Genomic DNA, 26,569 nt, shown 5'->3' on the forward strand with positions numbered 1-26,569 from the left:
TGGGTCTTTATTTTTCTCTGCCTCAAAATTATGGAATAGTGGGTAATACGTGTATAGATTGAGAGATTCCTTTATTTTAACTAGACTGTATAACTCTCTAACAGTCTAATTGTTAGATTAAGAATACCAGCAAGCAACATTCCCTTTCCCTCCAACCCTGAGCCCCTATGTTTAATTAAATAGTACTTTATATCAACCAGTAAACAAGATATGTTAAGCAGTTGTTTTAAGACCTTTTTTTAAAGGAGATCTTTTTCCATCCAATGAAAAATACAACTAACACTCTACAGAGACATTTAACATTTTGCTGGCTGCCTTTTCATATTTGGATTCTGGCTTTGTCACTTGATCACCTCTGAGCTTTAGTTTCCTCATCTGTAAATGGATCGAAGTGATGATTAAGTGAAATAGTTCATGTAAATCTTTATTATATGTAAGAAGTTGCATAATAAATTGCTATAATTATCTCCTTATGTGACCATACAAACAACAAAACTGTAATGTAGCACAATTTCTGTTTTATTGCTGAGGGAGTAGAAGTTGAAAAAGGTTAAGAGACTTTCATTAAGCAAAGCCAGAATGAAAACCTAGGTCTTCTGACTCCATATCCTACACTCTTCCTTTATTATATGACCCAGCCTGTAGAGCTCTAATAATACCTTTGGTATTTCAAAAGCAGTATAAGCCTTAGATTTGTAGCTCCTGACCTGATTTTTCAGAGTAGTCAAGAACCAGTTGGCTACACAGTTGGGATATTGTCTATGAAGAATGTGGGGATTACTTAGTGTCCTGTTCTACATGTGGCTTTCACTGCCACAATGGCCAGCCCAGACGCCTCATTCAAAGTCTAATAAGTACTCCATGTTTGGATGTTGGAGCACCCTTGGACTTTATTTTACAGCTTGGTCCTTGTCCCTTGCTGAGTAAGGTATACTTTATATCTGTCTCATCCTTCCTCTGTCACTAAGGAAATGAGCAAACTTTAAAGGCCACAACTTTAAGTCTTTAAAAATTCTCAATGCAGATTTTGCAAGTAGCCTTGACACATTCAAAATAAAAGAAAATGACTACACATAGGCATAAGCTCTTACTCTTTCTCTAATAGAACCACCTTTGCTGATATTTTGCTCTTGCCTTACTTCAGGAGACCCCCATCAATTTGAACAGAAGTTTAATTACCGTCGTCCCATGTATCCCATCCTAAGATATATGTGGGGGACAGATAACTATCGGGAGAGCATTAAGGTGAGAGAGTTTTTGGTGAAACCAGTTGCTTCATATAAGCCCCATGAATTGTGATTTAGTACTAAAATGATTTTCTCTTTGTCTGGGACTTACAGGATTTGGCTGACTTTGCTTCTAAGAATCTAGAAGCCATGAATCCTCCACTTTTCCTCCGCTTTCTTAACCTGCTAATGAATGATGCCATCTTCCTTCTGGATGAAGCCATACAGGTAAAAAATTAAAAATTGATTGCCCCTTACCATCAAATCATCATCAGTACCTTCCTTCTACCTTTTAAAAATAATAGAGCAATCCTTATTCCCCTAGTACCAGTCTTGAATACCAAAAATTTGTGATTAGTAGCATACCTCCAATCTTACCATTACAGAGCTTTCTAAGTTATTCCATTAGAGACCAGGGTCAAGGGTCATTGAAGCCTCATGGGCTAGGATGGATACTTTGGCAGAGAGTTGAAAAGATAATGTGATGAAGCCAAACTGAAGTGCACTGGCAGGAGTAGCTAATCAGGCCAGCACTATAGAAAGAAATTAGGATCTTGTTTTTGGTCAGTGACTTTCAACTTTTTTCTATCTCAACAAGCCAGTTTAAAGTGGTTCAGCTCACTTAGACAATGATTTTTAACCCACTGTCCTAAACAATTCTGATTTTTACACCACTATTAGAAAAAAAAATCTGGTTTGGGTTACTTTTTCATACAAAGACTCCATGTCATCCATACTCTTTATCCACTGCCTCCCAAGTCCTTAGCTATATTGTGAAACATTAGTTTCACAAAGTGTAAAATACAGCTGAGTGCCTCAGTGTGTATCATTTCCTTAACCATCCCTTATGGAACTGCTTATTGCTTCTATGAAAACTTGATTGCCCATAGAGCAAAATGTCCCTTCCATGTGATGATTATAAGATACATAGGGCACTGACCTAAAGGGAGATGAAGCAGGTAAATCCTTGGAGTAGCCTGTTAGACATTCACAAGCTTCTCTTACTGATTAGCAACCCCCTAAGTAACTTGTATATAATTTATGAGAAGGGGTTGATTGCCTGCTTTTTTCATAATCCTACATTTCAAGATTTAAGATCAGTTTTCTTTGAAAATGAGAACAGGTCCTATTATAAACAGACCCTTTTAAGCAAGAGCTGTGTGGCACAAAGAATGAAGCAGATGGTATTTTCATGAGATGATGAGTTTTACAAGTCATTTGCTATAAGAGCAAGGATGATGAAAGATAGAGAGCTTTAAATAATTACAGTTCTTCCAACCATCTTGCATATTTGATAGAGCTTTGGTTTTTGGTAAGCAGTGTTTTGCTTGGTTTCATCATTGAGGTATGATTTATCCTTTATCTTTTTTTCACTTTTTTCATTTATCTTTTTCAAAACAAGTAGCTTGTTTCTTTTTGTGGGCTAGGAGGTGTCAGGGTTTCATATACTTTTTTTATCTTTTTATTTATTTATTTATTTTATTTTTATTTATTTTTATTTTTTTTTTTTGAGACAGAGTCTCACTTTGTTGCCCAGGCTAGAGTGAGTGCCGTGGCATCAGCATAGCTCAGAGCAACCTCACACTTCTGGGCTCAAGCAATCCTACTGCCTCAGCCTCCCGAGTAGCTGGGACTACAAGCATGCGCCACCATACCCGGCTAATTTTTTTGTTATATATATATATATTAGTTGGCCAATTAATTTCTTTCTATTTATAGTAGAGACGGGGTCTTGCTCTTGCTCAGGCTGGTTTCGAACTCCTGACCTCAAGCAATCTGCCCGCCTCGGCCTCCCAGAGAGCTAGGATTACAGGCGTGAGCCACTGCACCTGGCCTGTCTTTTTTTATTTGTTTGTTTTCTGAGACAGGGTCTTCTTGCTCTATTGCCCGGACAGAGTGCAGTGACATTATCATAGCTCACTGCAACCTCCATCTCCTAGGCTCCAAGCAATCAGCCAGCCTCAATCTCCTGAGTAGCTGGGACTACAGGCATGGCATGCACCACCGTGCCCAGCTAATTTTTAAATATTTTGTAGAGACGGGGTCTTACTGTGTTGCCCAAACTGGTCTCAAACTCCTGACCTAAAATGATCCTCCCACCTCTGCCTCTCAAAGTGCTGGGATTATATGTATATATGGCTGAGCCACTGCACGCAGCCAAGGGTTTCACATACTATTAATCCTCTTTTCTATTTTACAATATTATACTATTTCTGTGGGAATGATCTATGAGCCTACACACGCTGAAACAAATCTGTATGAAGCCACAATTTCTTTTTTTCCAAAAATTCTTTTTAAGCTTCACTCCCATCTTAGTTGACTGGATTTTGAATAGGACCTCTTGAAATGCTATGTCCCTTCATTTGTACTTTCTTCTCTGATATATCCCACCTCTGGTTTCTGTAGTATTTGAGCAAGATAAAGATTCAGCAGATTGAGAAGGACCAAGGTGAATGGGATAGTCTGAATCCAGAAGCCCGCCGAGAGAAGGAGGCTGGCCTACAGATGTTTGGACAGCTGGCTCGTTTCCATAACATCATGTCCAACGAAACAATTGGTACCCTTGCCTTTCTAACCTCAGGTAAAGACACAAAGTACTGCTTTCCAAAAAAAATGTAATGGCCAAGTTCTGCTTCACTAAGGGATCAGCCCACCTGAAACTAAGAATTCAGACTCTGGTGACAGTATCCTTCACAGCTGAGAGGGAAACATATCACTTGAGAAGCTTCAAAAAGAATGATGATGGCCGGCTGGGCGCGGTGGCTCACGCCTGTAATCCTAGCACTCTGGAAGGCCTAGACGGGTGGATCAATCAAGGTCAGGAGTTTGAGACCAGCCTGAGCAAGAACTAGACCCCATCTCTACTAAAAAAATAGAAAGAAATTAATTGGCCAACTAAAATATATATATAGAAAAATTTAGCCGGGCATGGTGGCGCATGCCTGTAGTCTCAGCTATTTAGGAGGCTAAGGCAGAAGGATCGCTTGAGCCCAGGAGTTTGAGGTTGCTGTGAGCTAGGCTAACGCCATGGCATGCTAGCCCAGGCAACAGAGTAAGACTCTGTCTTAAAAATAAAAAAGAATGATGATGACCATTGTTGACAGGGAAATGAGGAAATAGTCACCCTCACACAGCTGCCAGAAAGCATAAGTTGGTAAAATCTTTCTTGAGGATAAGTTAGTCATATATGTGTGTCTGTACACACACACACACACACACATACATATACACATACAAGTAATATATATGTATGTTAATCTAAAAAATATGCTCAAATCCTGGTTAAATATGGTGGATCTAACAAAAACATTTATCTCCATCTAGAGCTACACTGTCCAGTTTAGCAGCTACTGGCCGCATGTGGCTATCAAGCATTTAAAATGTGGCTGGGCTGATTAGAGATGTACTGTAAAATGTACTATAAAACACACACTGCATGACTTAGCATAAAAAAAGAATGTAAAATATCTCAATAATTTTTATATTGATTACATATTGAAATGATCATTTTAAGTGTCTGAGCTAAATATTAATATATGAGAACCAATGATCACCAGACATTTGAGGAAATCCTCTAAATTGAAACAGATAATAGAGGAAAACTTTTTAAAAAACGTTTTAAAGAAACTATAATTTCAGAGGGATAAGAGAAGATACAGCAGCCACAATACAAGAACAAACAGGCAATAAAAAGGATTATATAAAGAACAAGGTCTTAGATATTGAAAATTTTACTTCAGAAATTTGAAATATTCGGTAAAAGATCAGTTCAGGCCGGGTGCAGTGGCTCACGCCTGTAATCCTGGCACTCTGGGAGGCTGAGGTGGGTGGATTGCTCAAGGTCAGGAGTTCGAAACCAGCCTGAGCTAGAGCGAGACCCCATCTCTACTATAAATAGAAAGAAATTAATTGGCCAACTAATATATATAGAAAAAATGAGCCGGGCATGGTGGCACATGTCTGTAGTACCAGCTACTTGGGAGGCTGAGGCAAGAGGATCGCTTGAGCCCCAGAGATTGAGGTTGCTGTGAGCTGGGCTGACGCCATGGCACTCTCTCTAGCCTGGGCAACAAAGTGAGACTCTGTTTCAAAAAAAAAAAAAAAATGACTTTTAACTTTGCAAGAATGACGTTTGAAACTGGGACACATTTCTGAGGGAAAATAACCCAGGAGGAGGAAGGTAGAATCCAACACAAGGGAGACACAAAGGAATTCCCAAGATGATGGTAGAAGGAACGTATGTGATCACTCCTTAGTGATAGGTACTCTGAAAATAAGCAAACAAAAAGGCAAAAAGTTATATTAAAAAGGAACTATATAATCCTTAGGACACCATGTGGCTCTGCTATGAATACTATTTACATAATTTTAATGACATAAAATCTATTTAGGCAAAAATTGGATTACATATTGGGAGATTTGTATTTGAGGAAGGAGGACAGGAAGTGAGAGCTAAACCATCATCTATAGTAGAGTCAATAGATAATGACTAAAATGAAAAATCAAGGACTAGCAGTACTAAGCAGGAGTTATCGTACTATCTGGCATGCTAAACTTTCCATATGTTTATTTATTTATTTATTTTTAAATTTTTGGAATTTATGCTATATGACCTAGCAATTCCCTACAAATGTGTTGCAAAGAAGTAATCTATAAGATGTCTTGGGCGACTTCCGGGGCCCCGCTCTTGGGGCCCCAGAACCTCGTCCACAAAAAAATAAAAAAAAAAAAAAAATAATTAAAAAAAAAAAAAAAAAAAAAGATGTCTACACAATGAAGTTCATCAATAAGTGAAATGTTTATAATAGGAAAAAATGGAAAACAGTCAAAAAGTTTATCATATCAGTAAAGACAGAATAAATAAATAATGGTTCAATTACAGTTGGAAAACTATTCAGCCATTAAAATGGTGGAAATGTTCTATAAATCTGGGTTGTCTGGTACTGTACTTACTAGCCACATGTGGCTATTAAACACTTGAAATGTGGTTAGTGTGACTGAAGAACTGAATTTTTATTTTATTTAATGTTAATTAATTTAAATAGCCACATGTGGCCAATGGCTACCATGTTGGACAGCACAGGGACATATATTTACCAAAATGGTAAGATATTTATGATATAGTTATTGAAAACAACTACAGAAAATGTACAATATGGCAATCATTTTGTTTTAAAAATGGATGTGAGGCCGGGCTTGGTGGCTCACGCCTGTAATCCTAGCACTCTGGGAGGCCTAGGCGGGTGGATCGATCAAGGTCAGGAGTTTGAGACCAGCCTGAGCAAGAGCTAGACCTCATCTCCACTATAAATAGGAAGAAATTAATTCGCCAACTAAAAATATATAGAAAAAATTAGCTAGGGATAGTGGCGCATGCCTGTAGTCCCAGCTACTCAGGAGGCTGAGGCAGGAGGATCGCCTGACCCCAGGAGTTTGAGGTTGTGAGCTAGGCTGATGCCACGGCACTCTAGCCCAGGCAACAGAGTGAGACTCTATCTCAAAAAAAAAAAAAAAGAAAAAGAAAAAATAATGCATGTGAGTTCGTGACTAGTGTGGGCAATATAGTGAGACCCCGTGTCTACAAAAATTTTTTTTAAGATTAGGGGAGGGGGTAAAAAAATAAAATGAAATAAAATTTTTAAAAAATTAGCCAAGCATCATGGCATGTGGCTATAGTCCCAGCTACTTGGGAGAATGAGGGAGGAGGATCACTTGAACCCAGGAGTTAAAAGTTATAGTGATGAGTGGGCTATGAATAGATCATGGCACTCCAGCATGGGCAACAGTGATACCGTGTTTCAAAAAAAAAAATTATATGTGTAAATATGGACAGAAAAGCTAGAATGATATATAACAAGATGTTAACAGTGATTAACAATGTTTATCTCTGAGTGGTAGTTTTTGTTTTTCCTTTTTTTGTTTTTTGGGTGGTTGCTTGGTTATATTTTGTACAATTTATATTTTATGCATTACTTGTATAATAAAAAAATAGTAGTCTCCAGAGATCTCCAAGTAAACTAGACATAATTAGTAAAAGACTGCTAATGGATTGCATTTTCACAGACTTTGGCTTCTTTTCCAGAGATCAGATCACTCTTTGTGCATCCCTTCCTGGCTGAGCGCATCATCTCCATGCTGAACTACTTCCTGCAGCACTTGGTTGGCCCCAAGATGGGTGCCTTAAAAGTCAAAGACTTCAGCGAATTTGACTTCAAACCTCAGCAGCTTGTATCAGATATCTGCACTATCTACTTAAATCTTGGGTACCTGATATTGGAATTGGGCAAGCCAAGAGGGGATTTGCTAATATTTTGATTTGGGGTTTTGATAGTAAAGTGACTGGTTGCTAATAATGTGCTAATAGAAAAGAAGTGGTTCCTTTCTAGTTGATTAATGAAGGAATCTTCTGTAGTTTTAAATAAGATTTTGTATGACCTGTGGGACATTATTTACTGGGATTTCTAACATTTTGCCCTGATCTATGCAAACATAAACTTTATTGATTATAACATTGTTTGGAAAATAATAATCTTTTAAGGCTATGGGATACTTGATAGACTTGCTTCTTAGAAAATTAGAAGTCTTTTTATGTCAAAAGGTCATGTTGGCTTATAAGTGATGAGAATCCTTGTTCTGCAACACATGTGTTGTCTCCCATCTGGTGCTCAGTTTCTTTCTGATTCTGACCTTCCAGGGACGAGGAGAATTTCTGTGCCACTGTGCCCAAGGATGGACGTTCCTATTCCCCAACTCTCTTTGCACAGACACTTCGAGTCCTGAAGAAAATAAATAAGCCTGGAAATATGATCGTGGCTTTCAATAACTTAGCAGAGAAAATCAAGGTGAGAAAGCAGAGAACTTGTTTGCTAACACATTTCAGTAAAAATCACATTGTCAACTCAGTTGTGCTGCTTTTTACCCTGTTTCAGGGAGAAAAAGAGCATTTCCATGAGAAAGTGTAAACAGATGATTCTTCCTGGTCATTCAATAACTAAAACTACCGTATTCCTTTTTTTTCTTTTTTTTTTTTGGAGACACAGTCGCTCTGTTGCCTGGGCTAGAGTGCTATGGTGTCAGCCTAGCTCACAGCAACCTCAAACTCCTGGGCTTTAAGCAATCCATCTGCCTCAGCCTCCCAAGTAGCTGGGACTACAGGCATGTGCCACCATGCCCGGCTAATTTTATATGTATATTTTTTTTAGTTGGCCAATTAATTTCTTTCTATTTTTAGTAGAGATGGGGTCTTGCTTTTGCTCAGGCTGGTCTCAAACTCCTGAGCTCAAATGATCCAACCACCTCGGCCTCCCAGAGTTACAGGCATGAGCTACTGCACCCGGCCAAGAACTACTGTATTCTTATTGTTCTTTTTAACATTAGAGTGAGAACAGAAATTTAGGAAGCTTCAACTAAAAAAGAAGAATGTTCATATTTATGCAGGCTGGTTTTCTGAAAAAAATGCACAGTGTTATCAATAGATTTAAAAATCTAGGATGTTAATGCAGAACTTTTTAGAGTAAAATTCAAGATGAGCATTAATCGTTTTCAGTCACTGATTTTTATTGGTTTTCTCTGTTTTCTGTATTTGTAGCTGATAGTTGGCTTATCTTGAAATATGCATACATTTCAGGGATTAAAATACTGTATTGCATTCAGCTAAGCCCTTTGGCTGGAATACGATAGAGCTCCATTAGTAGTTATGAAGAGGGGAAAATTATGGAACAGAAGTCTAAAAGAAAACCTTCCTTATTGCTGTCAATCTTCCCTTCATTGAGTTTCTTTTTTTTTTTTTTTTTTTTTTTTTGAGACAGAGTCTCACTTTGTTGCCCAGGCTAGAGTGAGTGCCATGGCATCAGCATAGCTCACAGCAACCTCAAACTCCTGGGCTCAAGTGATCCTCCTGCCTCAGCCTCCCGAGTAGCTGGGACTACATGCATGCGCCACCATGCCCGGCTAATTTTTTCTATGTATATTAGTTGGCCAATTAATTTCTTTTTTATTTATAGTAGAGACGAGGTCTCGCTCTTGCTCAGGCTGGTTTCAAACTCCTGACCTTGAGCAATCTGCCTGCCTCGGCCTCCCAGAGTGCTAGGATTACAGGTGTGAGCCACCATGCCCAGCCTGAAGCCACTTTTAACACATTGACTGATGCACTAGAAAAAAAATTTTTTTCCTTGGGGCCACGGTGTTTTATTATGAAAACAGAATAAAAACTTAAAAAACAAAATGATCCTTTCTAACTTATTGGAAAATTTGTTATTTTTTATTGTTTTCTGTGTTTTTTCAATAAAAAAGTAATATAAAAACTTGAAAATTAGTAATGTGAAAACTTGAAAAGTAGTTCATAAGGATAAAGTGTTTTTCTTGACTTGTCAGGCTTAAGTGTAATTTAAAAGTAAACACAAATAGAAAAACAATTTGCCGGGCGCGGTGGCTCACGCCTGTAATCCTAGCTCTTGGGAGGCCGAGACGGGCGGATTGCTCAAGGTCAGGAGTTCAAAACCAGCCTGAGCAAGAGCAAGACCCTGTCTCTAAAAAAAAAAAAAAAAAAAAAAAGAAAAACAAAATTTATTGACTTCTATTCATTTAATCCACATTTTTAGAATTAAAATGTCAATATTAGTTATAACAATAAGAATATCAACAAGTAAGATTTTCACGAACCCAACTGCAGGGTTTTGCCCAGGTTTTGCTTCATGAGGCCCCAGGCTCAACACTAGCATGAATTAAATAGAACTCACATGGCAGTTAATGTGTTAAACTCCTAGGCACAGTAGCTCATGCCTGTAATCCCAGAGACTCAGGAGACTAAGGCAAGAGAATCACTTGAGATCAAGAGTTCGAGGATACAGTGAGCTATGATCACACCACTGCACTCCAGCCTGAGCAACAGAGCGAAACCCTATCTCTAAAAATAAAAATAAATAAAAGAAATTCCTATGCCTGTTTGTACCAAAAATTGAAAACTGCTTTTCATACACAGGCTGCACAAGTGACTCTACTTATGCAAATAATGACCCTCCCACTCCCATCTCCTTTTGAATTACTGCATTTACAACAGACTTGTTGCCAGAAAAATGTCATATATGGTGTATTTCTTTTCCTGCTAACACTTAAACCCATTTCCAGTTATAACTGTCAACTTGAAATTTCAGAGTTGGGGCTCAATGCTGAATTTGCTCCTGGGACTTTGGCTTGCTTTTGAGAAAACAATGCATTATCACTGTCAAGAGTTATTAATGACAAAGATTAACATACACTCATTAAACTTTCTCAATTTAGCTACATTTGTGAATTGACTCTAACTACCAGGTGTTATGTGCTCAGTCTCTTGCAGACCTTCAACAACAGGAAGAGGAGACCTATGCAGATGCCTGTGATGAATTCCTGGATCCCATAATGAGCACACTGATGTGTGACCCTGTGATGCTGCCATCTTCCAGAGTCACTGTGGATAGATCCACTATTGCTAGACATTTGCTCAGGTATGCCAGTCCTGAAAAGCAGCCTCAAGAGCACAGATGTATGTTAGTTTGCTATTATCTTTTTCAGCCAGATACCTCCTATAGTACTTTATATCTAGTAAGTGCCTCATACTATTGATTTATTGATATGTGGGGAGCCATTTTGATATCACTTGATTGTTTGGAATTTGAACATTCAAAGCAAAACACTGTTGTGAAATGCTGGCTCTAACCTCACCTCTTCCTTAAGAAAATAATTTTAAAGAGGTGAAAGGTTGTGAGGAGGTGTGCTCAGTTGCCTTGTTTTTTTGTTTCGTTTTGTTGTGTTTTTTTTTGAGACAAGAGTCTCACTTTGTTGTCCAGGCTAGAGTGAGTGCCATGGCGTCAGCCTAGCTCACAGCAACCTCAAACTCCTGGGCTCAAGCAATCCTACTGCCTCAGCCTCCCAAGTAGCTGGGACTACAGGCATGCACCACCATGCCTGGCTAATTTTTTCTATATATATTAGTTGGCCAATTAATTTCTTTCTATTTATAGTAGAGATGGGGTCTCACTCTTGCTCAGGCTGGTTTCGAACTCAAGCAATCCGCCCGCCTCAGCTTCCCAGAGTGCTAGGATTACAGGCGTGAACCACTGCGCCTGACCTTGTTTGTTTTTCTTGAGACTCTGTCACCTTGGATAAAGTGCAGTGGTGTCACTCTAGCTCATTGCAACCTCCAACTCCTGGGCTCTAAGTAATCTTCTGCCTCAGCCTCCTGGGTAGCTGAGACTACAGGCGCCTAATGACACTCAGCTGGGGGTCTTTTTTCCCTTTTTTGTAGAGACAGGGTCTGTCTCTCGCTCAGGCTAAACTCAAATTCCTGAGATCAAGTGATCCTTGCACCTTAGCCTCCCAGAATTCGGGGAGGCTTATAGGCGTGAGCCACTGCACCCAGCCCTGAAATTGTTTTAATTTTATTTTAGTTGTAGAATTATAAAAGACAGTTTTTGTTTTTGTTTTTTTTTGAGACAGAGTCTCGTTTTGTTGCCCAGGCTAGAGTGAGTGACGTGGCGTCAGCCTAGCTCACAGCAACCTCAAACTCCTGGGCTCAATCAATCCTGCTGCCTCAGCCTCCCAAGTAGCTGGGACTACAGGCATGCACCACCATGCCCGGCTAATTTTTTGTATATATATTAGTTGGCCAATTAATTTGTTTCTATTTATAGTAGAGACGGGGTCTCGCTCTTGCTCAGGCTGGTTTCGAACTCGTGACCTCAAACAATCCGCCCACCTCGGCATCCCAGTGTGCTAGGATTACAGGCGTGAGCCACCGCGCCCGGCCAGAGTTTGTGTTTTTTAATTCAGGTTTTATACTTTATTCATCATATGTCATTGTACTCAGCCATGTTAACTATGTATTTTCCCCAACCTGCCTTCTCTTTGAACAATCTGCCTTAATATCTACCAAAAAGACAGGAATGAAGTAATAAATGATAGCTTATTAGCTACTTAAGCAGCCACTTAACTTTTTTAAGTGCAGCATTAGATAGGAATGGATTCTGAGACTCACTACATATTTAAGTTAAATAAGTTGACCCAAATTTAATGAAATTTTTAAATTAAAAAAATGAATTATACTTAAAATAAAAAAATGAATTATACCATTAAATACTTAATGGTATTTAGTATTAAGCATTCACCATATGGATGATGCTGTGCTAGGTCATAAGTCTTTTCCAAAGTGTCAATGAAAATTTATATTTTCCAGTGGCCTAAGAATGTAGAGAGACGCTGTATCAGCCCTTAAAGCATGTCATAAACCTTCTTACCTGTCAGGAAACCATAATCTGCATTTATTTGCATAGCAGTCAGCTAACTAAGTCAAATGTTAGCCTACAAGGCTTTATCTCTTAACATCTTACACTGTTTCAAGGATCTGTCACTAAAACTACAAATGGTTCATAACACTGACATGAATGTATGGGATCTCTGCCTTAGAGCAATCTAAAGGTTGGTGACAGAAGGATAGAATGTTTTTAAGCCACTGGAATCAAATATCATCTGAACATCAGTGTTGAAATAAAGTTTGCTAAGAGGCAGACAAAGTAGCTTAAGAGAAACTCCTGAATCAACCTTCTTTTTTTTCTTTTTGGTTTTTTTTTTTTTTTGAGACAAAGTCTTACTCTTGCCAGGGCTAGAGTGCCCTGGAGTCAGCCTAGCTCACAGCAGCCTCAAACTCCTGTGCTCAAGCAATCCTTCTGCCTCAGCCTCCCGAGTAGGTGGGACACCCGCCACCATGCCCGGCTAATTTTTTTGTATATTTTTAGTTACCCAGGTAATTTCTTTCTATTTTTAGTAGAGACGGGGTCTCGTTCTTGCTCAGGCTGGTCTCAAACTCCTGAGCTCAAATGATCCACCCACCTCGGCCTCCCAGAATGCTAGGATTACAGGCACGAGCCACCGTACGTGGCCTGAATCAGTCTTCTTATCTCATTCTTTCTAACCCCCAATTCGTCATTTGACTCAAAGACTCTAGCTTCATCGTCAAAGTGAGATAACTAGGTGTTCTGTTTTTGGCTTAGGGTGTTAGAACTTTCGGCATTAACTCCATTTCCCTCTCTCTCTTTGTCCCAGTGACCAAACAGATCCCTTTAATCGTAGTCCCCTCACCATGGACCAGATCCGGCCAAACACAGAACTAAAAGAAAAAATCCAGCGGTGGCTCGCAGAGAGGAAGCAACAACAAAAGGAGCAACTTGAATAAATGCTGTGAACTAAACAAACCAAAAACCAACCCCAGAGTGTAGATAAACAGTTGTTTATGGTTTCTCTTTCTGATTTTCTTCCCTTTTTATTTTCCTTTACTAAATTAAAGAACTGTTCTTGTTCAAATTATGATAATTAAGATTCCTAAGAACTTAACAATGTTCCCCTGGCTTACAAGAAATTATACTTACCATAGCATCACCAAGTTTAGAAATCACCACTAATTTTCACCCTTTGTTTTCTCTTCCTATTCTTCCTTTTCCTACCTTAAATTATATTAACTTCAACTACTAAAATTTCCTGCCACCTTACTATTTCTCTTCCAAGTACTGCTCAAACATTTTTGGTGAGCACAGCTTTTAAATGTACAATGTCACATATTTCAGTGGCAGCTGATAGCATCAGAAAATCCTGTGTATCGTATGTATTTACTAGTCCTCATGATCTGGATTTAAGCCCTTTTCCTTATTACAGTTCTGTAATGTTAGAGAATAACTTTTCCGATTAAAACAGGTACCTTGAATTTTGTGTAGACTTTTGAATAAGGTGATAGGTGAGTTGTTTTTTTTTTTCCCAAGGAATCTTATGCAGCTTATGTTGGAAGCTCTTAATTTTGTGTTATCTTGTAACTCAAAGATACCATCTTAGACAGACACTCTCCCATGGGGTTGCCACCACCAAAAATTTAGCCCTGCAGTCTTTTTATGAGGATTGGTAGGGCAAACTTACATGACACTTTAGTCAAAAAAATTCTGGGGTGAGGAGGCTGCTGGGCCCCTTTTCCTTATGAAAATCTGTTGCTACAAGGACTAAGCCTGAGTAGATTTAGGCAACAAATATTGTAACCATGAAAAATGTAATTTTAAGACACTTATATCAATAGTGTATCTCAGTGTGTGAGATATATATACACACACACACCATGTGTTTTTTTATATTGGTCTAGTGTAAACTGAGTACCACTTTATAATGTCTCTTCCACAGTAAGATGTATACAATGTGTGGCCATGTTTATTAACATACTTATTCAGAGACTATAAAATGTAAATAGTTAATATTTGTTTGGGCTTGTGACTTGACTTCTAAGAGCTGCTTCTAACACAGCCTTAGGTCATCAATTAACAAAGTAGGAATTTGAGCACAACCTTGTCCACAAGCCATTTTAAATATCCACTTAACCCTGTGTAGTTAGTAGGTGGATAGACGCCACTTTCACAAGTTAAGCTTAAGCTCCGTACTCAATTGTGCAGCTTAACATAGGCACAGTCTCCTTTGGACTGCCTTTATATCACCATCCATCTAAGCCCAGAGATATAAGTGACAAGCGATATGATCTAGAAACAGGGGTCATTGGTTCCTTTGGAGGACACTTGTTAACCATGGCCTCTTTCAAATAAGATGGTAGTTTTATGATATTCCAACACAAGTTGCTATAAGCAGTCCTTGATGTGTTTTCGGTGGTATCAACTGGAAACCTCAAATCCAAGAGGGCTTCCCACCCTAGATATAAAGTAGTTGTTGCCTATTTCTGTGCTCATAAATGAAAAAGAAAGTCTAGAACACTTTTGCTAATGCCAGAATGTAAGATTAATTCATTGTGCTCCATGGGCCTTTAAGGCCTGGGTTGACAGAATTTATTTTCTTAAAGAGTTTCATTTCATATTTATTACCCTTCTTTCCCTGAGAATAAACTGTGTATAAAGTAAGCTTCTCCCTGCTTGCATTTATCTTCCAAACCCAATCTAGTAGGGTGTTTTCATTTTTAAAAGAAGGGGGAGAAAGACCAGAGTTTTGCAGGAGATAATTGGAGGAAAATGGGCACAAAACCTCAGAAGGCAGCTGTTCCCAGCAGCTTTCTAGTTAACAACCTCTATGCTTCCTCTAGTGTCTGTCTGTATTCTACTTCTGTATTTTGCCTTCAGATTGTAAGTCTTTCCTGTCAAGGTTTCCTTTTCTTATTTCTTTTTCTAAAGCTCTTTCATGAAAGTTTTTATGAATGGCTATGGCACCATTAATGCTGCTGAATATCTTTAAACTCTTCACAAAGGCAAATGCATAGCTTAAGGCCACTATTGGTAAGGAAACCAAGTGTCCTCTGTGCCTGTTTTTTTCTGTGAAGTTAAGGACATCCAAAAAATGAGACTGTAAAAACTTACTATCTTGGTACAACATGGTGTGTATATGCACTTGGAAGCTTAAAAAGGAGTTTTTGTCTGGAATTCAGAAGCAGCTCTAAATCTTAGAGCAGACCTTCTAACATACCTAGTTTTATGTGTTGGCTTTGCTGAAGTATGATAGGAAAATGAAGATCTTTAATCAGCTCTGGTATTGTTCATAACTTACCAGGAGGCTAATACTAAACTTGGAAAATTATTTAAGTCAATTTTATCAAGCAGTCTGGGTTTTGGCTTTTTTAAATATAGTTTTTAATGATATGTGAAAACTGAAGGAAACATTAAAGGTTTTTTAATGGTGCAGGTGAGGTGCCAGTTGCTATTTGGTATCACACTCTACAAAAGCTTCATTGCTTTATTTGATGCTGGTTGCTAAGCAGCCATTGCACAGAGCATAAGTCTACTGGGTGCCTTTACAAGCCAGAGGCTGACGCTGCACTGTTGATGTCATGTGAGGAAAATAATGCACATGCTCTAACTGCTAAACAGGAAAAGAACCTAGAAGCAAAGAAAATGAAGAACAAAACAACAAAAAAGGTTGATTGAAATAAAACTTGATCAACATAACTGTATTTGGGAACATTCCAAGAAGGTTACTTCTTGTCAAATTTGCCTGGAGGTGTTTGTTCAAAACTTGTATTTAATAAATGAACACCTGACTTAAAACCTTTGTTACCACTTTATTATAGTATTAAAAGCTATTGACAGTTTCAGAAATTCTTCTGAAAACCTAGAGGACTCTTCACTTTTTTTTAGGTAGGTAATATCAAATATGTGACCTGGCTGCCCTAGTCTGCCTTACCAGGACTCTGGAGGGGACCCTGGGGTTATCCTCAGAAGATGAATCTCAGGGCATGGTTTTACCTAATCAAGCTTCCTTTTGGCTTCACTTTTCTTCACCTGACCTGAACCCCAGGTCATTTGATCATTTGCTATCATGTTCCCCTTTCCTGCCCCTTGTTTCAGTACCCCTGCCATGCAAGACCTCAGACTAAATTAACCCAGCCATTCACCTCTGCTACAATATCCAAGCTACACACCTTTGTTGGGGGGGAACCCACCAGTCTTGAGATTTGCAACCACAAACTTGTTGTCTCTAACATTGCCCAACAATCTTGTGTGACCTTAACTTCAATCAGCTATTACAAACTTTAACCTCTTTTCTCAAATTGTCTCCCATTTCCCCTTCACACTCAGATGATTTTGCCTTCTACTTCACTGGGAGATAAAGACTTTAAAGAGTCTCAATTTTCAAACGGCTCTCCCATCATCCTGTGGAAAAGGCCTCACCAATCCCAGGCTAATTAATTCGTCCACCTTTCTTTCCTGCCTCAAGGCTCTTGTCAATACCTCTTCTCTATCTTCAATTTCTCCCATGAATTCTGCACGTCACCATTTAGTTTTCTGGCATGTGTTCCTTTACAGCCATATTTCTTCACCCAATCACCCTGGCTTCTATACTAATTTTTTGAAACTGCTCTAGTTAATGTCAAAGATTCCCATATTGCTAAATTAACTTTCCCATCCTTAATTTGACTTCTCTGCAGTATCTGGGGCAGCTGACTCACTCCTTCATTGAAACGTTCTTGGTTCCTTGATACCACTTTTTTCCACCTCTCTAACAATTCCATAAAGCAGAGTTCTACTTCTGCTAAGCCTTCCCCAGCATACAATATTTAAAGAGTTCTGTTATTCTCATCAAATGCCACTTCCCTACATACATCTTTTCTTCAGTCATACCAAGTTATAACGTTTCAGCCTTCTGTATGTAGTGAATAGCTGTTCCCTTATTTATTCATCAATTTAAGGATCTTTCTGTAGGAAGTCTTCCCAGGTCAGCACCATACCTAATCTGATATGATGTCCCCTCTCTGTGTTTACATTGTAACTTCTTCACATCCAAATTCTGCCACTCCCTAGCTATCCATCCCTTTCTCAACCGGGACAAAACCTAACACGCAGGCTTTCTTTAAATTCCAAAATGCCTAGCATACTGGAGGCGCTCAGTAAAAGTGACTTGGTTCCTCACATCTGCATAGCTCCTTGTGGCTGGTGAGGGATTTAGGAGAATGGGATTCCAATCATGATAACGGGATTTGGAGGTCACTGAGATTACAAAAGATCAGCTAAAGAAAGGCAATGGGCTGAGTCTGGTGACTTAGGTTGTGTGGTGCCGGCTCGGCCCCTAATTTTACATGTTTGGCCTCAGACCCTCTCTACCACCGTAAAACAATCGCGTTGGTCTAGGTAGCAGAATCTCAGCGATACCACCTCCAGTTCTGACTTCCCACGTTCTCAGAAACCCGGCCAAAGCACCTCACGCGAAAAAGTGGAGGTCGGCGCCAAGAAAAGCACGGGAGGCTCAGGGCGCATGCGCACTTCCTTTCCTTGACGGCCTTTCGGACCTCCACGAGTAGTTGCCCCGAGAAATGCCTGTTTCTATGCGGAAACTCATTGGTTTTCACATGCTCTCTGATCTCTTCTTTTCAAATCCACTTTCTTCTCCGTGACTGAACAAAATAAATTGACCAAGTGGATTTCGCAAAGATAGCAGGACACCTAAGCATCTTGGACAGGCATGGAAAGAGGCGGTCTGACCTTGGAAGTGAGACGGGGTCCTGCCGCGGGTCCTTTCGGACTGTGACATTCAGCCGGCCTTTTGGGGCGACGGACATTCCATTCTAGCACCATGGCTCAATTTGTCCGTAACCTCGCGGAGAAGGCCCCGGCACTGGTGAACGGTGAGCGTGGTGTGAGTATGCCGAGGCGGGTTTACGGGCGACTGGGAGGCCTGTGATAGCCGGAGAGGAAGAAGCGGGCCGCGGTGACCCGAGGGGCCTGCGGGAGCTGGGGCGGGACGGCCTGAAGGTGGAGGGAGCGGGAAGAGGCAAGTTTGCTACTCTCTAGCTGTCCGGTCGCCTGGCCTGCAGCTTGAGTTCTCGAGAAGTTCCTGAATTCTAACCACGACAGGGCAGAGAGGTAGTGTGAAGGAAGGCCGCAGTTGCCCGTCAGCTGTAGCCATTACATCCCTTATATCTCTGAAGGACAGGAATGTGGAGGGGGCGGCTCTGTTACGGGAGCTAGGAAAAGGAAGAGCAGAAACGTGTGAAAGTACATATAAATTCGGCCTCATGAGGTGGCCTGGTTCTCCTTAGAGTATTTGGAAGTGAACAGAAATGTTTAACGATGGGTGAGCTTTTGAACGTTAACTTTGTTTTCTGCGGTGGATACATTCTGAGATACTTGGAACTGAGCTTTATGGATGATTATCCCTGCCCCAGTACGCATACAAAGGGATTTGTATAAACAATAATGTTTGTTGTCATAGCTTAACATTAATGGATTTTTTTGTTTGAAGAGTGGTGGACCGCTGTATTTTAGAACAACCCTGAGTAGTCACAGCCCTTAATACTAGACTTTTCTGTCAGTAAATATTTCAGTTGTCTTCTGAGTAGCAAGCTATTAATTTTATTCCTGAAGGTGAGATAAGTTAAATTGACCTAAATTTCTTCACTAAATGTGATATGTGCTTATGTTCTGTGTTCCAGTAAATGATTGGAGGTCAGATCTCTAACTTTGGCTCAAATGTGATTATGAAATGTGAATAGAAAGCAGAATTTCAAAGAACTACATGTAATGTTTTTGAGCCTATTTTACTGTTTGGCGTTTTTTTTTTAATTCATTCTCCTCCCTTACCTCCATCATAAGCCAAACAATGAAGGCCTTACAGTGCCAGATACTATGAATACTTGATTCTTTCTACAGAACTCCATAGTCTGCTAGTAAGACATTTTACACATTTTCCCAAATAATTTAAGTTTACAGTTTTTACTAAGATCATCAAGATGTCTGTTACAAAGCTCTACCTACAATTTTATTTACATAAATACAGAAAGGATTGGCAACTTTGGTCTTTGGCCTTTGTGGATGATTTTGAGGCACAGTTTTTAATATTTCAAGTGGTAAAAAAAAAAAGAGTAACACCAAAATAATTCTTTATTATGAAATTTATAAACTCTTTATTACTATGAATAATTGATAACTTATTATTTTCCAAAAGTACTCAGAAAGGAAGAGTACTCATTTGGAGTACTCAAAGAAAGTACTCATTTGGAGCCAGAATGTAAAAGTGGAAATATAGATTCTGATTTTTTTTTTCTCTTTATCTAAACACTAGAATTTATTTGGATCTCACCAGTTTTTCCATTAATCTCTTTCAGTTCCAGGATCCAGTTCAGGGTACCACATTGCCTTTAGTTGCCCTGTCTCCCCAGTCTCCCATGGTCTGTGACAGTTTCCCACTCATTCCTCATCTTTCATGACCTTGACAATCTTGAGGTGTCTATCTAGATATCCTGAATAATGTTCCTCAATCTGAATTTGTCTGGGGTTTTTCTCATGATTAGTTTGGAACTATAGATTTTAAGAAAGAATACTGCAGAGATAAGGTGCCTTAATCGCACAGCAGGAGGTATATGATATCCACATGACATCACTGGTAATAAAAGCTTTCATCTCTTGGTTGAAACTTGGGTTGCTGTAGTGTTTGACAGGTTCCTTGGTGATAAAGTTTACTATTTTTCTCTTTTGGCATTCTTTTCTTTAGAAACAAGTAATAAGTCTAGCCCATCTGGAGAGGGGAGGTATTACAGCAAGGCATTCCATCTTCTGTAGGAGGGATTTTCTACATAAATTAAATAGAATTCTTTGTGAGAAAGGTTTGTTTCCATTTATTTATGTCATGTATTATATTGGCTCATATCATGTAAGGACTTACATATGTTTATTTCATACTTTGTATATCTAATACTATGTTGTTTATCTCTCAGCTTGTTCAAGCCTTAGTCACTAGGAGCTCTTTCAGGTTGGCACCTGTGTCCCTCTGACATTCTTCCTTACTTTGTGATACTACAAGATGCTTCAGACTCATCTTGTGTTTTCCCCAGGCTGAGCCATAGAACCAGCCATTTCTCCAAGGAGCCCTAGTTCTTTTATTGGACAGTGGCAATAAGAGACTAAGATCTAGATGCTAGGTATGTTCATTGCTACTAGAATATCATTGCTTCTAGGTCCTCTCAGTGGACAGAGATATGGATATGTATCTATATAGATACATGTGCATGTGTGCGTATGTATGCTGATCCATGTATATACATGGATATATAATTGTTTCAGTATAAATCCGTGTATATATATATTAAGGTAAACATGAGTTGATATGGATGTCTCCAACACTAATCCAGTACCATGAGGTTTATTCTTGCTTCTTTTCTTGCTCATCTATAACTTCAGTTTCAATGAGAAACCTGGTTCCCACCATCCACTGTTCATTTACTTATGTTTTTTAATCTCTTATATACATGTAAATCAGTTTCAAAGTTTTTTTGTTTTGAGACAGAGTGGGTGGCATCAGCCTAGATCATAGCAACTTCAAACTCCTGGGCTCAAGCGATCCTCCTGCCTCAGCCTCCCAAGTAGTCGGGACTACAGGCATGAGCCACTGTGCCTGGCTAATTATTTTATATATATTTATATATTTATATATTTATACATTATATATATATATATATTTTAGTAGTCCAGCTAATTTCTTTTTTTAATTTCTTTTTTTTTTTTTTTTTTTTTTTTTTTTTTTTTTTTTTTAGTAGAGACAGGGTCTCACTCTTGCTCAGGCTAGTCTTGAACTCCTGAGCTCATATGATACTGCTGCCTCAGCCTCCCAGAGTGCTAGGATTACAGATGGGAGCCACCGCACCCATTTGTGTTTCAAAGTTTTTAACCTATACTTCCTGAGAAACAAATTTAGCAACTAGTTTTATGTACAGTGTACTGATTCATTTTTTAAGGGGATGATATATTTGTGTGTTGAAGATAAATTTAAAGACAGTTAGTTGGCTGTTCCACAGGACTTTTCTATTTTTTGATTGCTCCATCTTACAGATGTTGGCGGTTCTATTTAGAGCTAACTCTGAGACCTTTGTGTCTGCTTAAAGACATAGCCATGGCTCCAAACACAGAAGATGAGGGATATAGTAATTCTAAGAATAGTGAAATAACCAAATACAGGCAGTTAATAATAAGAAAACACCGGCTGGGAGTGGTGGCTCACCCCTGTAATCCTAGCACTCTGGGAAGCTGAGGCGGGTGGATTGCTCGAAGTCAGGAGTTGGAAACCAGCCTGAGCGAGAGCGAGACCCCATCCGTACTAAAAATAGAAAGAAATTAATTGGCCAACTAAAATATATATAGAAAAAATTAGCCAGGCATGGTGGCACATGCCTGTAGTCCCAGCTACTCGGGAGGCTGAGGCAGTAGGATCGCTTGAGCCCAGGAGTTTGAGGTTGCTATGAGCTAGGCTGGCACCGCGGCACTCACTCTAGCCTGGGCAACAAAGCGAGACTCTGTCTCAAAAAAAGAAAAACACCAAGAGCCTTTGATAATCCATCTTTGAACAATAGACCACTTATGAATGTTCATGTGTTCATGCTATTTTTAATGTACATTTTCTTGTAATTATTTTATTAAAAATTGCTCTTTCTGAAATCACTGCCATAGTCTCACATCTAACCTGGTCGTTAAGAATCTCTTGTTGATATAGTAAATACCTTGAGGAATTTAAGTTTAGTTAATGGATTCTGGTTTTGGTTATTCTTAATACATGTAGGTTTTACTTTTATTATTTATGGTGTTTTGAAAGAGGAACAGCTGGGCTTTTAGAGAAAGATTTAATCCAGCACATATTGATGAGGATACCAAAAATGGGTACTAATTGTTGTAATTTGATCTGGATTTGTGGCCAATATTGCAATGTTTTTATTTATTTATTTATTTATTTATTTTTTTAATGGCACAGAGTGTCACTCCATTGCCCAGGATAAAGTGTAGTGGCATCATCATAGCTCACTGCAACCTCAAACTACTGGGCTTAAGCAATCATCCTGCCTCAGCCTCCTGAGTAGCTGGGACTTACAGGTGCATGCCATCGCACCCCTCATTTTTCTGTTTTTTGGTTTTTCTTTGCCTCGCTGTGTCGCTCAGGCAAGTCTCAAACTCCTGGCTTCATGTAGCCCCTCCTGCCTCACCTCCCAGAGTGCTGGGAATACAGGCAAATCTTATTCTTTCTTTTTTTTGAGGGGGGGACAGAGTTTCACTTTGTTGCCAGGGCTAGAGTGCCATGGCGTCAGCCTAGCTCACAGCAACCTCAAACTCCTGGGCTCAAGTGATCCTTCTACCTCAGCCTCCCAAGTAGCTGGGACTACAGGCATGCCACCATGCCCGGCTAATTTTTTGTATATATACTTTTTAGTTGGTCAATTAGTTTCTTTCTATTTTTAGTAGAGACGGGGGGGGGGGGGGGGGGGGGGGGGGTTCAAACTCCTGACCTAAAGCAATCCACCCACCTCGGCCTCCCAGAGTGCTAGGATTACAGGCGTGAGCCACTGTGCCCGGCCAGCAAATCTTATTCTTAAGAATGCTATTCTACATAGCTTCTTTCCTCTCCTTCTAAATTTTCTGGTCTACCAAGAAAATATGAATAAATTGCTGTTGTTTTCTTGTTTTTAAATCCAACTTCTAGTAACTTTACAGGTAACTAGATTTGCCATTCATAAATGAAATAACAATACTAGCTGGCCACTAGTGAAGTACTGGCCTAATTGATGTGCTTATAGCTTCCTGCCTGATTGAACCACCCTGTGACACAGGTGTTCTGCATCTTTAAAAGCCTCTTGTTACCAGGGAACAGCTTTGACATTTCACATTTGGTACAAGCAGTGAATGAATGTGATGCATGAATAAATATTTGTGTCCAGCCCACACATCTGCTTCTTTCAGTCTCTAGTGAGTTCATCCTGGTTTTTTTGTTTTGTTTTGTTTTCCAGCTGCTGTGACTTATTCGAAGCCTCGATTGGCCACATTTTGGTACTACGCCAAGGTTGAGCTGATTCCTCCAACCCCTGCTGAGATCCCTAGAGCTTTTCAGAGCCTGAAAAAAATAGTCAATAGTGCTCAAACTGGTAGCTACAAACAGCTTACAGTTAAGGTAACTATGGGCTAAATGAAAATGTATGTGTATAACAGAAAATGTTTTCCCTTGGGATTTTTCTGATTGTTTTTATTAATATATTTCCAGTGAGGCTGGATCCAACATAATGAGAGATAATCTCTTTCTTGACTGCTGAGAAAGATATTTACTTTTCTAATTTCATCATCTGGATAGAAATAATTGGACTATTTTTTTTTTTTTTTTTGTCTCAGTTTCCTAGGAGTCTTCTATAGCAAAAAATTGAGCATTTTTACTAGGAAATTTTTTCCCTTTCCTATTTTGGATAATATACTAAAATATGATGACATACTTTCCTGATTCTGTACGGTTTTTTCATCTGTAGTCCTGGATTTATCTCCAGTTCAGCCAAAACATATCTTGAACTGTATCACAGGAAGCTAACACTTTCGTGGAGGGTAAAAATAGTCCAAACCTGGGTTATTGAATTGTGTGAAGATAATTGAAAACTATAATAATTGGAACTTGGATTTTTTTTTTTTTTTTTTTTGAGACAGAGTCTCACTTTGTTGCCCAGGCTAGAGTGAGTGCCGTGGCGTCAGCCTGGCTCACAGCAACCTCAATCTCCTGGGCTCAGCGATCCTACTGCTTCAGCCTCCCGAGTAGCTGGGACTACAGGCATGCGCCACCATGCCCGGCTAATTTTTTGTATATATATATTTTAGTTGGTCAATTAATTTATTTCTATTTTTGGTAGAGACGGGGTCTCACTCAGGCTGGTTTCGAACTCCTGACCTTGAGCGATCCGCCCGCCTCGGCCTCCCAAAGTGCTAGGATTACAGGCGTGAGCCACCTCGCCCGGCCTGGAACTTGGATTTTATGTTTACTTGCATGATCCAAGCACAGGTTACAAAAGGCTGAAATAACTAACTGCCTACTTTAGAACCTACATCCTGGGAAATATGATTATTTTTTCAGAAGACTTCCGATAAGTTCTGGTCTGATTTTGACGAAGAAAATTCACTTCCAGAAGTGCTAAAAGGAAAAAGCCCAGTGTTGTTATGTTATGGGATGGAATTTTTTTCAACTATTGTTTCAAGATCCATCCTGTTGCTTACATGAAACTGCTTTCTTGAACCTATGTGTATTTTTCTCTTTGGGGCAATAAAATGTTGATCTGTGAAACTAAGTACTGAATACTTGGAAAGAGTTAAGCCAAATAATACATGAATAAAAAAGATGTCTAAAGAGGGAGACAAAGCTCTTCATCTTTCAACAGATTTTCTTTGGCCAGACTTGGCCTTCCTAGAGCTATCCTTTCAGAAGAATGCACTATCTGAATGTGTCAACTATTTCTAGGATGTGGGTTGTTTTAGGGCTCATAAAGTGTCTCATAAACTAATAATGAAAGGGTTAAGTCAGTTCAGGTCTTTAAAGAATGCTTTGAAAGAATTTATAAGCACTAGACTACTTACCTTATTATATTGAAAGTTTAAGTGTTCTTTCTCAGTAGTTGAACAAAGTTTAACATCAGTACTTCTCCACTTTGACTAAAACTGCCATCTATTTTGAATAGCATCCTTATATACTCTGCCTCTTAATCCTGGAAAAAGAATAGTTTTAAATGTATAAGAAAAAAAAGGTACCTTAAAATTTGTGCTTCTTTTTTTAGGAAGCCGTGCTGAATGGTTTGGTGGCCACTGAGGTGTGGATGTGGTTTTATGTCGGAGAGATCATAGGCAAGCGTGGCATCATTGGCTATGATGTTTGAAGACCAGTCTTTAACATCTGATTATATTTGACTTATTTGAGTATTCTTGGACCATGTGTGATCAGACTGCTATCTGAATAAAATATGTCAAAAATCCATGTTTTCTCCATCATATAGTACATAGAAGGTCACAATTTCTCTTGATATGAAGTTGGGTTGTCTTTTGCTTTGATACATTAATACAGTCTAAATGCAAGTCTGTTTAGCCTGAAATTGGAAAGGATATATGTGACTATGTCAGCCTGGTACATGAATATTTGAAGGTAACATTTTAATTTGAAATATATGATATTTAAACTTTATTTCTAGAAAGTGGGAGGGAAAGCCTTGAGAAAACTCTAACTTGCTACAGTAGGAGAAGTAATATTAATAATACCATGTGCCGGCCGGGCGCGGTGGCTCACGCCTGTAATCCTAGCTCTCTGGGAGGCCGAGGCGGGCGGATTGCTCGAGGTCAGGAGTTCGAAACCAGCCTGAGCAAGAGCGAGACCCCGTCTCTACTATAAATAGAAAGAAATTAATTGGCCAACTAATATATATATACAAAAAATTAGCCGGGCATGGTGGCGAATGCCTGTAGTCCCAGCTACTTGGGAGGCTGAGGCAGGAGGATTGCTTGAGCCAGGAGATTGAGGTTGCTGTGAGCTAGGCTGACGCCATGGCACTCACTCTAGCCTGGGCAACAAAGCGAGACTCTGTCTCAAAAAAAAAAAAAAAAAAATAATACCATGTGCCAAAGTGATGTAGTTAAATGATGTCAGTAGCTAAAAAGAATAAAATTTGGACTATTTATTTTTGCTAAAATCCCAGAAAGACCCTATTGACAAAAGCTATGTCTGGCCTTTTTTTTTTTTGCACCCTTTTTGTTTTCTCTTTGCTGCAACAGTGGGTCCAGTTGTCATCTGTAGCGTATGTATCAGGCTATGTAAACCTATATCCTGCTCTTGCCCTATAATCCATCTTTCTCTCCTCAATAAACCTCATTTTCATGCTTGCCTTTAAAAAAAAAAAAGCTATATCTGCAAATGTTGGGGTGCTTCTTGTCAACTTGAATATAAGCCTCCCCGAGAGAGTAGCAGGGTGGTATTTTAATTATGTATTTTATAACATTTTTAACAGGACAGCCATGACCTACATTTTAAATCTAATTTTGATGATGTGTTATTAATATGTCTGGTTTTATTATCTG

At 39.2% G+C, this 26,569-nt stretch overlaps 2 protein-coding genes across 3 annotated transcripts in view; both read left to right on the forward strand.

Moving 5' to 3' along the window:
* Positions 1-16,273, forward strand: part of UBE4A (ubiquitination factor E4A) — a 39,784-nt gene extending 23,511 nt beyond the window's left edge. For both annotated transcript variants that reach the window (XM_076002559.1, XM_020286705.2), the window contains exons 14-20: positions 1,145-1,245; positions 1,341-1,454; positions 3,633-3,807; positions 7,309-7,489; positions 7,921-8,068; positions 10,551-10,708; positions 13,302-16,273. In XM_076002559.1, the coding sequence (XP_075858674.1) occupies positions 1,145-1,245; positions 1,341-1,454; positions 3,633-3,807; positions 7,309-7,489; positions 7,921-8,068; positions 10,551-10,708; positions 13,302-13,431 (1,007 nt within the window). In that variant the 3' untranslated portion in view covers positions 13,432-16,273. The remainder of the gene's footprint in view (positions 1-1,144; positions 1,246-1,340; positions 1,455-3,632; positions 3,808-7,308; positions 7,490-7,920; positions 8,069-10,550; positions 10,709-13,301) is intronic.
* A 1,921-nt stretch (positions 16,274-18,194) lies between these two features.
* Positions 18,195-25,491, forward strand: ATP5MG (ATP synthase membrane subunit g). Its single transcript, XM_012773617.3, has 3 exons — positions 18,195-18,348; positions 23,488-23,648; positions 25,282-25,491. Exons 1-3 carry the CDS (start codon positions 18,297-18,299, stop codon positions 25,378-25,380), a joined length of 312 nt encoding a protein of 103 aa, XP_012629071.2. The 5' UTR covers positions 18,195-18,296; the 3' UTR covers positions 25,381-25,491.
* The last annotated feature ends 1,078 nt before the right edge of the window (positions 25,492-26,569 follow it).

This window comes from Microcebus murinus, chromosome 4 (assembly GCF_040939455.1).
Source record: "Microcebus murinus isolate Inina chromosome 4, M.murinus_Inina_mat1.0, whole genome shotgun sequence".
Lineage (NCBI taxonomy): Eukaryota > Metazoa > Chordata > Mammalia > Primates > Cheirogaleidae > Microcebus > Microcebus murinus.

Bases quoted from the DNA above. Each gene is read 5' to 3' on its own strand.
- ATP5MG (XM_012773617.3), top strand. From the start codon at position 18,297: ATGGCTCAATTTGTCCGTAACCTCGCGGAGAAGGCCCCGGCACTGGTG. The intron at 18,349-23,487 runs GTGAGCGTGGTG...TTTGTTTTCCAG, and splicing joins GGCCCCGGCACTGGTGAACG to CTGCTGTGACTTATTCGAAG. The intron at 23,649-25,281 runs GTAACTATGGGC...TTCTTTTTTTAG, and splicing joins ACAAACAGCTTACAGTTAAG to GAAGCCGTGCTGAATGGTTT.